This window comes from Diadema setosum, chromosome 6, assembly GCF_964275005.1.
Source record: "Diadema setosum chromosome 6, eeDiaSeto1, whole genome shotgun sequence".
Lineage (NCBI taxonomy): Eukaryota > Metazoa > Echinodermata > Echinoidea > Diadematoida > Diadematidae > Diadema > Diadema setosum.
In genome coordinates this window covers 17983883-18001135 of record NC_092690.1, presented here as the reverse complement: position 1 = coordinate 18001135, position 17253 = coordinate 17983883, and the positions used below count along the sequence as shown (strand labels likewise).

The window sequence follows — 17253 nt, the reverse complement described above, 5'->3', positions numbered from 1 at the left end:
CTAGGATTAATGCATCTTCTGCCAAAATTATGTATGCATGTATACATCATTGTACAAGTATTCATGATCCTAAACCTTGGGCCCTGGGGGATGCATCCTCCATCCCCCATTTATGCCCTGATTACAGAGCAGGCTTCATAACATTAACAAATAACAGATCGTTCTTGGAACGTTTTGCTTTTTCAGATTGCAGCTCGAACCTAAAAAGTAAAACATTCCCAGACCGATCTAGCTGTATAACGTTACGTGTTTAGTATGAAGCTTGTCAGGGCTGTAATGTGATGCTACATGGCCTAGCTGCTAACTAGCATCTAGATCTAGATCTGTACAGTCTAAGCTAGAGTCTGTCTAGACCAAAATAAATTTAAATCGGATATCTGGGCCTAGATCGATCTAGACTAGTCTTTCGTTTATTCTAGGCTGGCTACGTAGCAGGCTACACTAGTCCATAGTCTCAGGCTATACATGCACGATACTGACAGAAAAAAAAAAGCCTAGAAGGTTTAGTCTAACACTAACAGTTAAGCCTTACACGAGACAGGACTCTTTGATTAGAAAAAAATACATCTAGGCCTAGGTCTAGATTGAAGTTACATCCGCTCTCTAGGCCTATTCCTTCTGGATCGAACCAAAGTTTTTTTATGTCATGTAAATTTGTAATGTACATGTAGGCCTAACAGTTGTTAACTTTTTTTACTTGTAAGTTGTAGCACGCAGCATGGGATCATTCTAGCCCCGGAGACCGCGCCGCAAGGCGCGGTCCTGGCGGCTACCTCGCAGCTGAGCGGGAGCAAAAATCACGAATAACTCCATTGCCACATTCACGGCGACTTCACAAATAAAGCACGGCTAAATTTCTATCATAAACACAGTTACAATAAAATGAAATATTCACTACATTTTCGACTTGGTTCTTCTCACCCATTTATCTAGAAACTGCAAAATTTTCCACATTTTTTAGGAGTAATAAGCGGCATGCCCTAGTGCAACGGTGGGGAGACTTGCTGCTATATCCATTAGTACGCATCTCTACGCATGCGTGAACAATGACGCCAACGTTACGGACGCTCAAGGATATGAATGATGCACCATCGCACGGTGCATATAAGGTGAAATGAATATGCATCATGTAGCCAGCAATACAGCTGTCACGTCAATGCACTGCACTGCATGCATGCTGTGCGCATGTGCAAGTGATTGTGAGTTTTAGTGAGCATCGGTGAGCTGAAGATATTCGCCTTATAAGACAACATTTTCTGCATCATTAGCAATGAAATGCATCAAACAGTCACCGAAATGAATCATTTAGGTTTAATCGACCCATGTAAGTATTCCTAGTAGTTTTTGTTGAAAAATTAAGAAAATATAGCGCCGAAACGGCACCGTTTTGTACATCTCCTCGATCTGAATGCGAAAACGGCGCAGCCCCAACGCTGCACGTTGGGGCTGGTCGCAGTTAGGGATCATGCATGCATTTTACGCAACCCAGTCTCACTAGGGTCTAGATAAGAATTAAAATACAACTGTCTCTATTTTGCCCATCATTCTACCTATTTTTCACATAATCTATTGTCAGCTATTTACTTTTAAGACGGTATGGTATGGAGTACCGAGTAGATAATTGACCATTGACACTTCACTAGACTGTGTGTTAGGATTCTAAGTGGTTAAGTTTTAGTTTTAGATTTCTTACTTAGTTTTATAAACATGTCTGCCCTATCGTTAGGCCTATTCTATTTCTAGTCCTACACTAGATCTTTCTTTAGACTTTCTGAATACGGACCCTGAAAGTCTTGATTAACGTTAAGTCTAGCGTTAGAAAAGAGACGCAAGACTCAAAGTCAAACGTTACTGTCTGACCGTTAGACAAGTCTATAGACTAAGACTTAGATCTAGCTAGGGTCTAACATGTTACTAACCTGACGTTTATCCAACACAACAAAAATAGATCTAGGCCTAGACAATCTATTGCCTTTCGCCGAAACTTTCGGATTCGGAGCCTGAGGAATTTTGACTAGGGTCTAGGCCTAACAAAGTTACTTCACAACAAGTTAATATTGAAATAGTACGGAAGATGTTCATCATCGTGGTAACGTTAGAATATGAAAGAATAAAGTTGATCGTTTGTCACACGAAGCGAGGTAAACACAAATAGGCCTAACGTTTAACATGCATTTGTGTTTACCTCGCTTCGTGTGACAAACGATCAGCTTTATTCTTTCAATATTGAAATAGTTTTGAATAACTTACTCATTGTCTGCAGATAAATTTTTCTTGAGGGCTAGGCTCACGAGTAATTTTCCCCGCGACAACATTTTGTTTTAATCCAAGTAACGGTTTCACTGTATGCTGACTAACCGGGCCGCGTGTTTAAAAAAAAAAAAAAAAAAAAAAACGCAGCAGGGCCCTGTGCTGACTGCATGCGTATGCTCATGCGAAGATTACCGAAGTTGAGCTGTCATCAAGAGTAAAGTGCGTAGGTGTTGCCAAGTAACGTTGCCTTTGTTGTCTTCTTTGCTCATCGCGCAGTCTGTAGTAATGCCAGGGTGCGTGCATATGTGCTTGTTATTGTGACATCACAAAAGAAGTTTGCTAAAGCTGTCACCCCCTCAGCCGATTCATGAGCCGAACTGTGATCGGACCACTGACTACACTGAATCGGACTTCTTCGGACTCGGGAAAGTGGGCCAAACCGTAAGCGCCAAAGAGAGGTTAGATATTTTGAACATTATGTTTCATTATTGAGCAAGTCTATCTAAAGAAAATAATTTACGTTCAAATTACAGAACAACCGGCAAAGTATTCACATAATATAGATAACAGTGTCTGCAGGGGCCGTATTCTGAGAGCTTATTAAGTGTCTGATTTGCACTTAATTACCGAATTGGTATTCTGAGAGCATGATTAAATAGGGGGTATATTAACTACCATAGCAACAAGCGTTTTGGCGGGAAAGACTTACGCGTTTGCGCGTATCAATGCGCGTGCACCTCTGAGAGGACTTAATCACAGAGTTAATTACGAATCGGTATTCTGAGGGTGTAATTAAGTATGAAAGTTAATGGAAAACTTAATGATACCAAAGAGTGTCATTAACTACTCCGATATCACGCATTACATCGTGTTTTCTCTGCCACAATGATGCTTACCGTCTTCAGTAACCGAGGAGCGGTTGAATCTTTTTGTAATGTTATCCGTAGAATTCAGAGAAAAAAAGACATATAGCCGATCTTCGAGGAATTTTGTCATTTTATGTGAGCAAAGAGGATGAGATCTTCGCGTGCGTAGGTGAGGGGTTGTAATCAAATACCGGAGTGTGCGCACGGAGCTCTTGGGTTGTAATTACAGGGGGCGTGGCGGAGCGCGCATTGAGGGCATATTTGCGCGTGTAATCAACATTTTGGCTTCTAACAACGCGTCTGATTGGATGGAATAACAATTAGATGGGAGGGACCTAAAATAATTACAGGGGACTTAATCATACCTTAATCACGTCCTCAGAATACCGATTTTGCCCATGATTAAGGGCCTATTAACTTCACGACTTAATCACGAAGTTAATTACAGACTTAATTACGACCTCAGAATACCACCCCAGGTAATTAAAACTAGCTTTGTAGATACTGCGTTTTTCCTTGGGGAAATATTCATCATGTAGATACTGCGATTTTCCTTGGGGAAAGTGCAAGTTAAGTGTAGATACTGCGTTTGACAGTTACGGAAAAGTAGCTTTCGAAACATTTTTTCAAAAATCTGAATATGTCATAAGAACAAGGATTGCCCACTGACTATATTTATGCAAAAAAGTGAAAATCGACAAAAATGTCAGATACTGCATTTTTCCGGGGGGGGGGGGGGGGGGCAGCGAGCGGCGACTGGACTGTGTAACCCGTTAGTTGCTAGTACTGTGTAGGCTCATGTCTTCTCACGACAGTAGGCCCTACTAACGTTAGCGATAGGCTCAAGTCAAGTAACGACGCTTGAAAATAGGGCCCTAGGCATACGTATAGTTAAATTAGGCTCAGGTCCGAAAGATCAGCAGATGTTCTAGGGTATACTCACAAAACAAATCTAACTTTAGGCCTAACGTTATGGCCTTGTACTGGGCAATTTTTATCATTTGACATTTGTTTCTACAGGTAGGCCCTAGAACCAACGTCTAGATTCTAATGTTTGTTAAATGTTATAGGGCCTACTTAGTCTAGAGCTGTTCTAACGTTAGTCCTTATTTTAGATCTAACGTTAGGGAGTTCTAACGTAAGAATCTACACGGTCTAACGTTAAAGGTAGAGAATCCCATTTGCATGCCTCAAATGAAGAGTTGTATAAATACAGTGGTATGTTGAAGAGAGTATCATTTTAGAAACTCCCATGTAAAGTATTGAAAGTGGAAGGTAACATTTAGTACATTTTAATTGACAGTTAGATTTTGAACTGAATTTTTTTTCGGGGCTCACCGTAAATTCCAGTACATTACTAGGCTACCTTTGCAGACCCATGCACTGCATGTGTGTCCATCATGTATATTTTGTGAAGAAAGTTCATCAAAACTTACAAACATTTCTATATACATTCTTGCCACACACTCTATATGTTATTACACCAGCTCTTATACTTTTAGATTTGTGTTTATAGATTAAAAAATACAGAAGACTGCAACAAAAAGGCTTAAGTGTGGCTGTCACACAGAACTACTGAGTAGTTGAGTTTTGTGCATTATTCAAATTGTAGATAACTGTTGACTTCCAAATTTCTCAGCAGTGGCCTAAACGAGTCCCCTGAGGTTCATATTTAATGTTTTGCTGCATTTTGGGAGGTCTGTAAAAGGTATCCCCTACCTTTAAGATCAACAAACATTCACTGGATTATCGAAAATACATTGTTAACTAAATGATGCACAATGCACAGAAAATGACTCTACGTTATTACACTATACGTAACGTTTAGCTTCCCGAATTCCATCCAGGCAGGCCTAGCGCATGACGCTACTCCGCGCCGCGCCATGCCTATGCCGTCTACTCTATCACGTATCGTGTGTGTGTGTGTGTGTGTGTGTGGTGGAGGGGGGGGGGGGTGAGTGGAAACAGATTATATCGATCCAGACTGCAGTTATCGATAGTAATCGTTTGCTCCTCCCAGTTATCGACGTGGTCCCACACCCTTATATTGGTGTAATTGTTTGTATTTCAACGGTAAGAGGGCGACACACATGGAAAAAATATATTCATTTGACCAGTTGGTCAATATAACGAGCTGGGAAAATATAACATTTGCGATCCTCGCAAACAGCATCACGTGATGAGCTCTCGACCAATCACATCCCAGAAACTGTCTAAGCCATCAAATATAAATAAATAAAACGAAGACAATGCCTGTCGTGTTGCCCCACTTCGTAAATGACTCCCCTTCACACAAGTAATTCCGTCCTCTCTTCCCTAAATAATTTTTGCCGCTTCCCCATTCTCATGGACATAAAAAATCTCTATTTTTTTACCACAATCTTAAAAAAAAAAAAAAGAGGAAAAGAGCGGAGACAGAAAGAGAGAAAGAGAGAGATCAACATCCTCTACCTGGGTGCAGGACGACTTTCATTATCATGGCATGATTTAGCCCCTGCTTTGTTAACCCTTCACTGGGTGATTTCAAGTTCGGTGCTCGTGCTAGTGCTAGTGCTATCTCAGCACTAGCACCGGCGACAAAACCGAACTTGAAATCAAGTCGGTGCGGGAGTTGACCTCAAAAATTATGACGTATTTCCGGTTGCTGGTGCTGGGCTCGGTGTTGAATGTCGTCTGCTGAACCGAGCTCCGCCGTCTGTGTTAGCGATTTACGTGCTTTATCCCCAATGACTAACACTAGCCCCTAGGGATTATCATTTTCTTCATTTCAAGTTCGGTGCTGGTGTTAGCGTTGCCGTGCGAGACCCGTACCGTATTCACTTACACAAGAGATGCACGTTTTACGTGCAAAATCTTTGCTAATGCAATGGTCGCCCACGTAAAGAACACGAACTCTACAGACATGGCCATAGAAATCTGAGCCTGGGAGCAAATTAAAGATAATTTTGTTTTAAAGAAGAGATGAAATTTGTGGCATTTTAATCAGTCTTCCCCGTTACTTGTCTAAAACTAAGCAGTTTTGGCTACTTCTTTTACTATTTGACTGTAATCACGCGCCATCATTTTTTTCGTCGCGCAATTCCCGCTGAGCTCGCGGTGCTGCGATTCCAACACCTAGTACTGGTGATCGATAATTTTAATCGGTATCGCTTCGTTAATCTGACCGTCGGTGTTGGAGGTCGATTTAACACTGTTATTTGGGGGCTAGCACTAGCACTAGCACCGAACTTGAAATCACCCACTTTGCCCTCATTCCGTTTAACTCTTTCTTCTAATTTTCCTCTACATACATACACATGTGTTACTACAAATTCCAAATTGTTTTCTGGTCAACAACCCAGTATCAGACATACAAACTTCCCTCGACATCAATGACATCTTCCCAGCTAACACGGGGACGTTTTCTGAACGTTCTTAAAACTATCCTAGTTCGTTATTTGGACGTTTTGTCTAAACCATTTCAGAACCCTTTTTGTCGAAGGTTTTCAACGTATCTAAAACGTTTCAAATGGACGTTATAAAACACGTTTTTCAAACGTTTGAAAAACCAATACAAAACCTCTTAGACTTTTTAAGAACCTGCAGAAAACCTTTTGGACGTGCTAGACGTCAGAAAACCTTTTAGGAATATTCAAAACGTTCTGTGGACGTTCTGCGGACGTCAAGAAAACCTTTGAAAAACGTCTAGAACGTTAAAAAAAGACGTTTTAAGGAAATCACATAATCTTTAAGCAGAAATTTACAGAGAATCTAGAAATATGACAAGTTTGATATCTACGGAAAGCTAAGAAGCTAGTTAACAAAACTGGATATCTTTTAGGCGATGTAACTTTATCCCCAAACTGTTTTTGAGATTGAAAAAACACTCAATTTCCATGACCACGTAGCTCCGTTCGCTACAAGAAACATCGGATTTGAGGGAGGTCACCAAATGTGTATGAGCTGATTTTGCCGTACGGCTATATGAGACTCGCTCTGGCAAAACCCGAAACTTCTCTGCAAATATGAAAATCCAGGACTGATTTTCTTATTTACGAGATAAATCTATGTACCCACCTATTTTGCTAGTCACTGACTACGCACGCCAAACGTGCAAGTTTTAACACAGAACCAAGTAGAGTGCACACCCCACCCCCTGACTCCCCACCCTGACTCCCCCACTTGCGCCGTCCGCTGGCGCCCTCTTCCTCGAACACTGCCGCAGCCCTTGGGAGTCCCAAGCAATGGACATGTCGAGGAGCGGGGATGGTGGGTGGGTCATAGGTGGGTACATAGATTTATCTCGTAAATAAGAAAATCAGTCCTGGATTTTCATAATTTACAGCAATAAATCAATGTACCCACCTATTTTGCTAGACTTACACTGATAACGTCTGGGGGGCATGTCCCTCTGGGAGGAAGGGTCCACCAGGAGTCAGGCAACACTTCCTGCGGCGGTCAGCACTGCAGAGGCGAAGGATTCCTCCCCGGCTGGGATGTCCCGCAGGTAGTGAGAGATAAACGAGTTGGAAGAGTGCCAGTATGCTGCTTTCTGGATCTCTGCTAGAGGCACCCCTTGAAAAAGTGCCCAGGAAGTGCTAATGCCACGCGTATCATGGGCCCGAGGGTTGGCTCCCGGTAGTAAGGCTTCTGTACCAGAGGCCTGGATGGCTTCCACAATCCAACGGGAAATGGAATCTCGCGATGCTGCTGTGTAGGGCTCGCGTGTAATAATGAATAACTGGTCGTCCTTGCGTAAACTCTTGGTCCTATCGAGGTACCATTTCAAGGCTTTGACAAGACACCAAACCTTGTCTTCTGCGATAGAGGACAGTTCCGAGAGTGGGCTAATAAAAATCTCCACTGGACCTGAGGAAGCCGTTTGATTTTTAGCTATGTAGGTAGCCCTGGGGATGAGGCGTACCCCACACCTCTCCCACCTGATATGACCTGGGGTAAGACAGAGGGCATGAAGCGCACTGCGCCTCTGGCCTGAAGCAATTGCTAACAAAAAGGTTGTCTTCATACTAAGGTGGTGTAAGGAAGATGTGGCCATGGGTTCGAAGGGTGGTCTGGCCAATGCATCTAAGACGCGGGGCAAGCTCCAGGCGGGGACCAACTTGGTCATGGGGGGGGGGGGTCGTTTCAAGAAAAAGGAGCGGAGCAACTTAGTAAGATATGGGGAAGAGGAAATTCCTGACCCGTCTGGAAAACCTGAGTGTATTGCTGCGATGGCTGAACGATAGCCCCTAATGGTAGAGAGAGCCCTTTTCTTGTCAAAGAGAGAGATAAGGAAGTCAGCCACGCATCCTAAAGGGGCTGTACGGGTTTCTACACCCCTAGACTCGCACCACTCCGAGAAGGCAGCAAGGCGCGAATTGTAGATCTCCCTAGTGGAGTCCCGGCGGCTCTGCATGACAAATTCTGCTGCCCGGTCTGAAAGGCCCGATTGTCTGGCCGATTCCCCGATAGCGGCCAAGCCGTTAGATGAAGTGAGGCTGGACGTTGATGTAGGATTCCCGAGATCGGGTGAACCACTATATCTGGTCGCAGGGGGAGACTCATCGGACGACTTGCAAGGAGATCGAATAGTTCCAGGAACCATGGTCTCCTGGGCCAGCAAGGGGCCACCAGGAGTACCACTGCTCTGTCCTCCCTGATTTTCCGTAGGACGCGAGGAATTAGGGCTATCGGAGGAAAGGCATAAGCTTGGATTCCCCTCCAGCTGATAGAGAAGGCATCCAGGGCCCATGCTCCGGGGTCCTGTACCCGGTAGCAGTAAAGAGGGAGCTGGTGGTTGAGGGCCGAGGCAAATAAGTCCACTCGAAGAGGGCCCATCGTCCTCTGGATGGGGGACATGACCTCTGGGTGGAGCATCCACTCGGAGGGTAAACAGCGTCCCCGGGAAAGGAAATCTGCAATCAGGTTGTCCTGTCCTGGGAGATAGGAGGTGACCGGCGTGATGTCCCTGTGGCGACACCATCTCCAAAACTGAGCCGCTAAACTGCTGAGGTTCGTTGAGTGGGTACCTCCCTGTTTGTTTATGTATGCAGCTACCGTAACATTGTCTGCGCGTATCAGTACAGTGTGTCCCCTTAATAGGGGGAGGAACTGCTGTAATGAAAGCTGCACTGCTTGAAACTCCAGGACATTGATGTGTCTTATAGCAGCTCTGTGAGACCACCTCCCGGCTACCATGTTGCCCTGACAGTGCCCCCCCCCCCCAGCCCTGCAGGGATGCATCCGTGGTGACAGTGACAGACGGCTGTGGTACCCGCAGGGGTTTTCCCTGGCTGAGAAAGCTGAAGTCCGTCCATCTGGCTAAAAGTAGCGTGATGCCCCCTGGAATTGGGGTCTGGCTGGATAGAGGGTCCCTGCTTGGACGATAATGCCGCAGCAGGTGGTGTTGAAAGGGCCTCATGAACAGCCTGCAGTCCGGTAGGACATCTACCAGGCTGGCCAGGTATCCCACAAATTGGAGGAACTTCCTGGCTGAGGTCCTGCGAGTCCTCCGCAAAGTTGCTGCTGCCAGGCGGATTTTCTGAATCCTGTCTGGGCTGGGACGGGCGAGCTGGTTTCGCATGTCTATCTCCGCTCCCAGAAAAATGGGGGTATGAGTCGGAGATAGTTCTGACTTGTCCCAGTTTATTATGAAGCCAAGCGCCTGCACAGTCTGGACCAGGATTAGGACCTGGGCTGCAAGGAGATGCTCTGAGTTTGCTACGAGGAGCCAATCGTCCAGGTAGCAAAATAGGCAGAGCCCTCTCAGGTATGCTGCTACCTCCGACACTAGTCGTGTGAACACCCGTGGGGCTGGTTTCAGGCCGAAGGGCAGGGCCCGATAACGGTAAGTTTTGCCGTTTACCGAAAATCCCAGGAGGTCCCGAGAGTTGGGATCTCTCAGATCCAATGAGACCGCAAGATCGTTGGGTCTGAGTAGGGGAAGGATCGTGGATAATGTTTCCATGCGGAAGGATGCCGATGGAATGAAGGTATTTATCCTCTTTGAATTGAGGATCATTCTGAAATTTCCCGAGCGCTTGGGAATTATGAATACAGGGGAGAGGCAGAGATGGGTATGATCTCTCACCCTTTCTATGGCCCCTTTTACCAGCAGGGCTGTGATCTCTGTAGCAAGCAGCTGGCGGGTAGGGGCCCCTGTAGGTGGGGTGCGTCTTCTGATAGCTCCGCCTGGGAGCGGGCCGGTTAGAGCAATGGAGAAGCCGTCGCGCACGATGGAGAGCACGTAGGCGTCTGATGTGAGGGTTCTCCATGCTGATAGGAAGAAATGAAGACGCCCCCCACCCCCACAGGGGGGACAAGCGCTCGGGGAAACCCGTCAAAAACGGCGTCCGCCCTTGGCGGACTTGCGGGTATCACCCCGCCGTTTGTCACCAGCAGCTCGTCCGCCACGTGACCGATCTTGTCGGGCTGATTGGGCGGAGCTGAGTGCCGGTACCGTCACCGTGACACGGCGCTGGGATTGCGCGGTATGACCTCCCGCAGTCGGGGGATGAAAGGTCTCCTTCCGAGGTCGGGGGGTATGCCCCTGTCTGGGCTGTTTTAACTGTTGTGCTATCTCAGCTGCTTGTTTGCGGCTGGCTACCTCCCTCTCGATTACCTGAGCAAATTGTCCAGCAAAGGGAAGGGGGCCACGGCAAGAGAGGCCCTGGGTGAGGGTGGGGACATCCCCCTGCTTTACACCCAAACTTTGCAGAGTCATCTCGCGGCGGCGATGGGTAGTATATACCGCGGCCTGAGATAACTGGGACCATTGCAGTCCTGTGAGGGAGAGGAGTAAGTCATCTATGACTGCTCTGTCCCCTTCGGATACCCCAAGTTCCTGTGCACGGGCATTGAGCCCAATGAGGGCACCCATATAGGCCGTAAGCCGCATGCCCGAGCGTACCATGGTGGACATGGCCGCCCAGCGGGCATCCTCCTCCCTGAATGAGCGGGAGCGCAAGGGGTTGCGGGAGGCTACACGTTCCCCTACCGCTAGCGTGTCAGGGGAAAGTTTCTCCGCTAAGAAGAAAGATTGAAAATCCTCCGCCTGGAAGGTGAAGGCCTTGCCCAGGGCTGTGCCGGATTTTTGTGGGGGTTGCCCGGCAATGCGGTCAAGCTCTCCTTTGAAATCGGCAGTCAGGGGAATGCCTGTGGGCGGGGTTTGTTGCCTAAATAGCAGTGAAGCCCGCGATTCCTCCTGCTCTGCCTGTTTGTAAGTATCGGGCAGGTATTTGTGCAGCAAGTTATGGGCTTCAGTGCCCATCCGCTGAAGAGTAGGGGGGGGGGTCCTGGGACTCCGTGGGTGTGGGAGACGGGGCCCTCGAGCTGCTTGAAAGGCAGGACACCGAATCGGTGTCGTCCCATGCTCGGTCGGGAGAGGCCATGACCTCAAAAGGCGGGTCCACATACAAGGGTGTGGTACTATGGTACGTCTCCTCCCCCGGGGGGGGGGGGGGGGCGCACCCTGCGCCGCCGGAGGATGAGATGGCCTGTGCGGTGGTGCTGGCGGCGATATGATAGCCACGGACCCAGTGGCAGGGCCTTCCGTGCTAGGCGGGTTGCCGTTCGCCCCAGTGGGTGGCGTTAAATCTGGTGGGCGGCAAATGCCTGAAGCATGCCCATAAGTCTGCCTTCCGAAGGGACAGCTGTCGGGCGATCTTTGCCGGACTTTTTGTCCTTCTTCTTCCTTTTCTTAGGGGGAGGGGGGACAATTCCCCAGGGTCCTGAGCCAAGCGTCGGTCCGTGGCAACCACAAAAGATTGCGCGGCCCCCGGCGCTGCACGCCGAGCTCGCTCCCCAAGAGGTGGCGCAGAAACCACCGCTGGCTGGGAGGAAAGATCGGCTGCGCAAACCAGGGGGGCGGGGGACAGAACCCCTGCCGGCTGGGATGCGCTCCAGCCCGTAACGGGCGCAGAAGCCCGCCCGGCCACTGGCTGTGCATGCCCCGCCGGCTCCCCAAGCGGAGGCGTAAAAACCCCCGCTGCTTGGGAGCACGGCGTCATCCCCTCGCCCTGGCCGGAGCCACTGACGGGGCGAAACCCGCCTGGGACGGCCTGGGCACCCTGGTAGTTGGCTGGCGGAACAGCCACAGGGCTTGGGGAAGCCGACTCGGGCGAAGGCCCGGCCGATGGGCGCCATGGACGACCCGAACCATAAGAAACTGTCTCCGAAGAGGAGCTCATAATGTTTCCAATATTTGTGACCTAAAAAGCATACGCCTTGAAAAAGGCGGTTGGGTTTATATATACTGTTCTTATCTAAAGTCAAGTAATCTCGAAACAAGGATATGAGAACTTAAAGGGCTTACCCTGATGCTAGCTAGGCCACAGGATATGCACTCACGTCCCGACACGAACGTCTGCAGTCACGCAGAAAGGATCAGGAGCCGGCGCATACACGGCGCGCGATATGCAAAAGTCCCGCAGTGAAACACGTACGCGGGACTATACCGTGTCGGTACTGAACGAGGAGGTTACGATAGTACAATAAATCGTCTAAATCCCTCGAAATATTTAGGTTCTCAGATCAAAAAAGGTTACAAAATTATATAGAACACCATGAAGTTTGTAACACTAGAGAAAAAGATGATAGAGATACTCTGAAGTTACGAAGGAAGGGGATGAATTCCCCGTACAAAGAACTTAGCTGCTACGTCTAGGCTGCGAGCAAAGAAAGAGGAAGAGGGCGCCCGCGGACGGCGCAAGTGGGGGAGTCAGGGTGGGGAGTCAGGGGGTGGGGTGTGCACTCTACTTGGTTCTGTGTTAAAACTTGCTCGTTTGGCGTGCGTAGTCAGTGACTAGCAAAATAGGTGGGTACATTGATTTATTGCTGTAAATTGTGATTTCGCGCTACAGCCCGAAACAGGTCAAAAAATGACCTACCTCAGGGACCACATTGACATTTTGGTACCACGTTGTAGGGGAAATTTTCTAGTTTCTGATTGATATCAACATTTCGAAATACAACCTTCAAAATGTAGAATTTTGAAGAGAAAAGTGAGATGTCAATCTCAAAAGTTGGCCAAAATCTCACGTCTAAAGACCAAATTGCCTTCGCTTACGGCGAAAATGACTGTTCTTTTGGCGATCGTGTCTTAGATATTCTGCGTTGAACCCTGACACATCGTCGGTGTTACCACGAACCGACGCTATTTCGTTTTTGAGCGAAAATGCAATTCTGAGAAAATCGCGTTTAAAGATCTCACAAGTTTTAGACAACGTTTTCAATGACTTTTCCTGTCTTGTGTGTGAAAATTTTGACAGGGTGATGAGAGTGGAAGTTGTTCTTCCTATCCATAGTGTAATTTTAGTGTGAATTCAAAAGAATTACGATATTTCTGTCTTCAAACTCACTGCGTCGGTTCGTAAATCCATCGTTTCTTGCGCGCACCATAGGTTATGTACTTAAGCGCGGGTCTCACGAACCGACGTAAGTTGTATTACGCCGGTTCGTGAGACCCGCGCTGTAGGGCCTGCACAATAGGTAACGTGCAATACGCGTGTATTTACGAACCGTCGCTATTTCATTTTCGTATGTGTTTACATACAAATACTATTAGGGCTATACCTGCTTATCAACAATAACCTTATTAATTGAAATTAATTGTCATGTAATGATTATTGTGATGATTATAATACATTAGGTGATAATTAAGATGATAATATAAGCCAGTTTCTCTTAATTGTTCTAAAAAGCGTGTTGTCCTTGTTTTCATCTTCATTTAGCATTGTTATTAGAGCTGTCGTTGATCGCTCCAAAGATTTCTTTGCCCTCCCCCCTCCTTTTTTGTGTGGATATATTATTCAACACTTTTGCATGTGGACATTTATCATTTGGTAATTAATATGTACTCGGTATACTGTGTTTCATATTTTTTTACTTTTTACTGTTTGTATTTTTTACTTTTTTAACTCACTTTCTTTATTTTTCCACATAATTTTTAATTCAAATTCAGTTCACTTCTTTCATAATAATTATGAATGTTTGTTCTAAGATGAAGGATACCGCTAAATATAGGGAAAAAGATGTGCCAGTCAGTAATGATTACTTGCATTTACTCATCTTTCATACTCATGCACTCTGTTATTTCTTTCTCTGAAATAATCTATTAATTTCTTTATTTCTTATTATTCCACATTATTTGTGACTTTTACTTTGTCACAATTTTTATCGGTGTCATTATTGTCATTTGGCTTGCATGCGAATTCACTCATGGGCCATTCTCAGATTAAGTGTTCAATTCCATGTGAGTAAAACCGAAAAATCAACCACAAAGTAATACATTCAAAGATGTGTTTTCGGAAACTTCAAAACCGGTCAAATACGAAACAAAAAGTGGAACATTCTAAATGATGGCCATTCATTGAGTAAAAATGAATTGAAATAGAGCATCATATATGATTTTTGATCACCAATCAGATACGTTACCGCAAATTTACATGTTGTAATGGACTCCTAACTCTGAATTAGATTTATTGTTTCGATCCAATTTCTGTTCAGGAAAAGACATCTGTCCCTCCTAAAGATATTGGGGTTTTTCAAGAGGTAAAGATGTTGTCATCCCTTGCTAATTGGTAGAAATCATTTCTGTGTGGTAGGTTGAAATATGCTTTTTGCTGAAATGAAATATAACCTTAAGATTCACTTTGCATTTTTTGCAAATTTCGTTTACAAATAAAGTTTCGAATCCCACAAATCATGCAAAGGGAACGATCCGATCTGGAATTTCCACAGGAAACAAATATGAATTGCTTTCCTGGGGAAATAACTATTGAAAAACATCGAATCACCTTTGGTAACGTATCTGGTAAAATATAAGTAATAATTTTAGTTGTGTATGAATAAATAAATATCACCTGTTTAAGTATTTACCTCATGAATTGATGTAAAAATGAATGATGTAAGCCCAAATTAAGCATTTTAAACATTGTACGTAATATTTAAACTATGAAATGTAGTGGAAAAGAGCCCTAAATGTGAAAGCTGAGTTCTTCATTGACAGAATAGTCTCATCTTACGTCTGAATGTATTTATCCATCTGACTATAAATATTCATTAAGTTTTGATGGATAATGCAAACAAGGTTTAAAAAATATATTTTTGCAGGCACTTAGAAGGAAGTAGGTACAGTCTCTATGAACTCGATATGCTAAACAGTTGTTTGACCTATGGTAACGTATTTGGCTCATCCCTTTTAATGAAAATGAATAAGTAATTGTTCAACTTATCAATGAATCTTGAGTAGTTCTTCATATGTTGAAAAACACTAGAATACATATGCAACAGAACACTGAAACTTTTCTCGGAAGCGTTTCATAAACTACTTTTTACTCTTTCAAAGTTTGGTAACGTATCTGGCGTACCGTAAATGAATCTGTCGGTGAAGTTACAGAGCAATTTCTACTGAATATTCTTCATTTGAACATAACTTTAATTTTTTATGGAAGCGTCATTCTATGCAGAATTGTTTTATGAACACTTTGTTTTACATAACATTATTTGTCACCGTGGGTGCCCTGAATTATACGTAACGTATCTGCTAAATCTGAAAAGCAAAAAAACTGATATGCTGAATCTTAGCTTCGTCTTGTAAAATAAACGTTCAAAGTTTTTGCATAGAATATGAAAGTGGCTGGGTTTTATAGAATAGAACTTTGGAGTTTATGAGCACACAACAATTTGTTTGTACAAACATTTACAATTTCTTTTCAGCATTTTGATTATGTGGTAACGTATCTGTCGGAAAACTTGGCAGTAAGTTGTGAGACACTGACGCACAAAGAAATCTCATGTGGAAGTGTTGATCTTTTTCACCTCTCTGTCCTTTTGGTGTAAGAATATAATCCTGAGGTCCAACAAAACGAAGCATGTAATGTGTAGGGATGAATTTTGACCAGATTTGATCCCTAGAAAGCACAAGACCAATGAGCAAAATTCGGTCACGTATCTGGGGTAACGTATCTGTGGTAACATTATGGTCGATCATATTATTATGAGAGCGATATCTACCAAATATTTCTCACTTGTACTAAACTTTAATGTTGAATCGATGCGTCATTCCGAGGAGTAATGTATAATATACAATTTGTCTGACATTGCAATGTCTGTCGCCGTGGGTGGCGTGAAAAGTATGTAACGTATCTGTCCAAATAAAAGTGTAGAAAACCGATATTTCAAACATTGTACCGTATTCTCAATAAAGAGCTGTTGCACAAAAAATCTAAGTACTTGCAGTGTATGAAGTATATCCTCAGGCTTTCATATACACGGGGTCATTTCATAGTCTTGTTATTTTCGCAATGCTGTAACACTAAAGAAACTGGTAACGTATCTGGCGGTGAATTTGGCGACAGGTTTCAAAAGGCTATAAAAAAAGAAGTCAATAAAAATTTTGGAACTTTTTGAGTATTGTGATTAGCACATATGATATGCTCATCGTCCATGAAAATGATATTTGGAAAGTATGTTTGTGGACGGAGAGGAGCAATAAAACATAATTCTGAAATAGCCGGCGACACTGCGTTTTGGGGGTCTTAACGTTTAACAGCAAAATTTTATACAAAAAGGCAGACAACCGCATTTGATCGTGTTTATTTTTAACAAATAAACTCCTCGTGATTTGATTTGAAAGGGTATTTTATTGAATAATGTCCATTGCAGCCCGCAGGCTGGATTGCAGACATTTTACAGAGATAAGCACGATTACTGTAAAATATGAACAAGATTCTATAACTACATAGAATGAAAAAAAAAATCAAACATATTCGTTACACAATATTAACATTTAAAACAAAACAATCACATATCATACATGTAAAATTTCTAACATCACTATTCTCATTGCCATAAATAATTACGATTACTTTAAAAACCCTGTAAATTCAACTTCTTTCTCATTTTCCTCTATTTTCCTTTTTCTCTTCTTGTTGTGTTCTTCTTATTCTTCATTTTAGCTTTACATTATCCAACTTTCACTTTTTTTCCTTCAACCTCATTTAATTCACCAACAATATCCAAAACTAATTATCATTATCATAACCACACATTTTAATATCATTACAACAAAATCCCCGTTTACAGTATTACTATAACAACAATCAATATCACATTCATCCCCCCCCCCCAAAAAAAAATCCTTATATACATGTAT

General features: G+C 44.2%; 1 protein-coding gene across 1 annotated transcript; it reads right to left on the bottom strand.

The window, feature by feature from the left end:
- Window positions 1-7533: 7533 nt before the first annotated feature.
- LOC140229586 (uncharacterized) lies at window positions 7534-10119 on the bottom strand. Its single transcript, XM_072309831.1, has one exon. It carries the CDS (start codon window positions 10117-10119, stop codon window positions 7534-7536), a length of 2586 nt encoding a protein of 861 aa, XP_072165932.1.
- Between the last annotated feature and the right edge of the window lie 7134 nt (window positions 10120-17253).

Bases quoted from the DNA above. Each gene is read 5' to 3' on its own strand.
- LOC140229586 (XM_072309831.1), bottom strand. From the start codon at position 10,119: ATGATCCTCAATTCAAAGAGGATAAATACCTTCATTCCATCGGCATCC.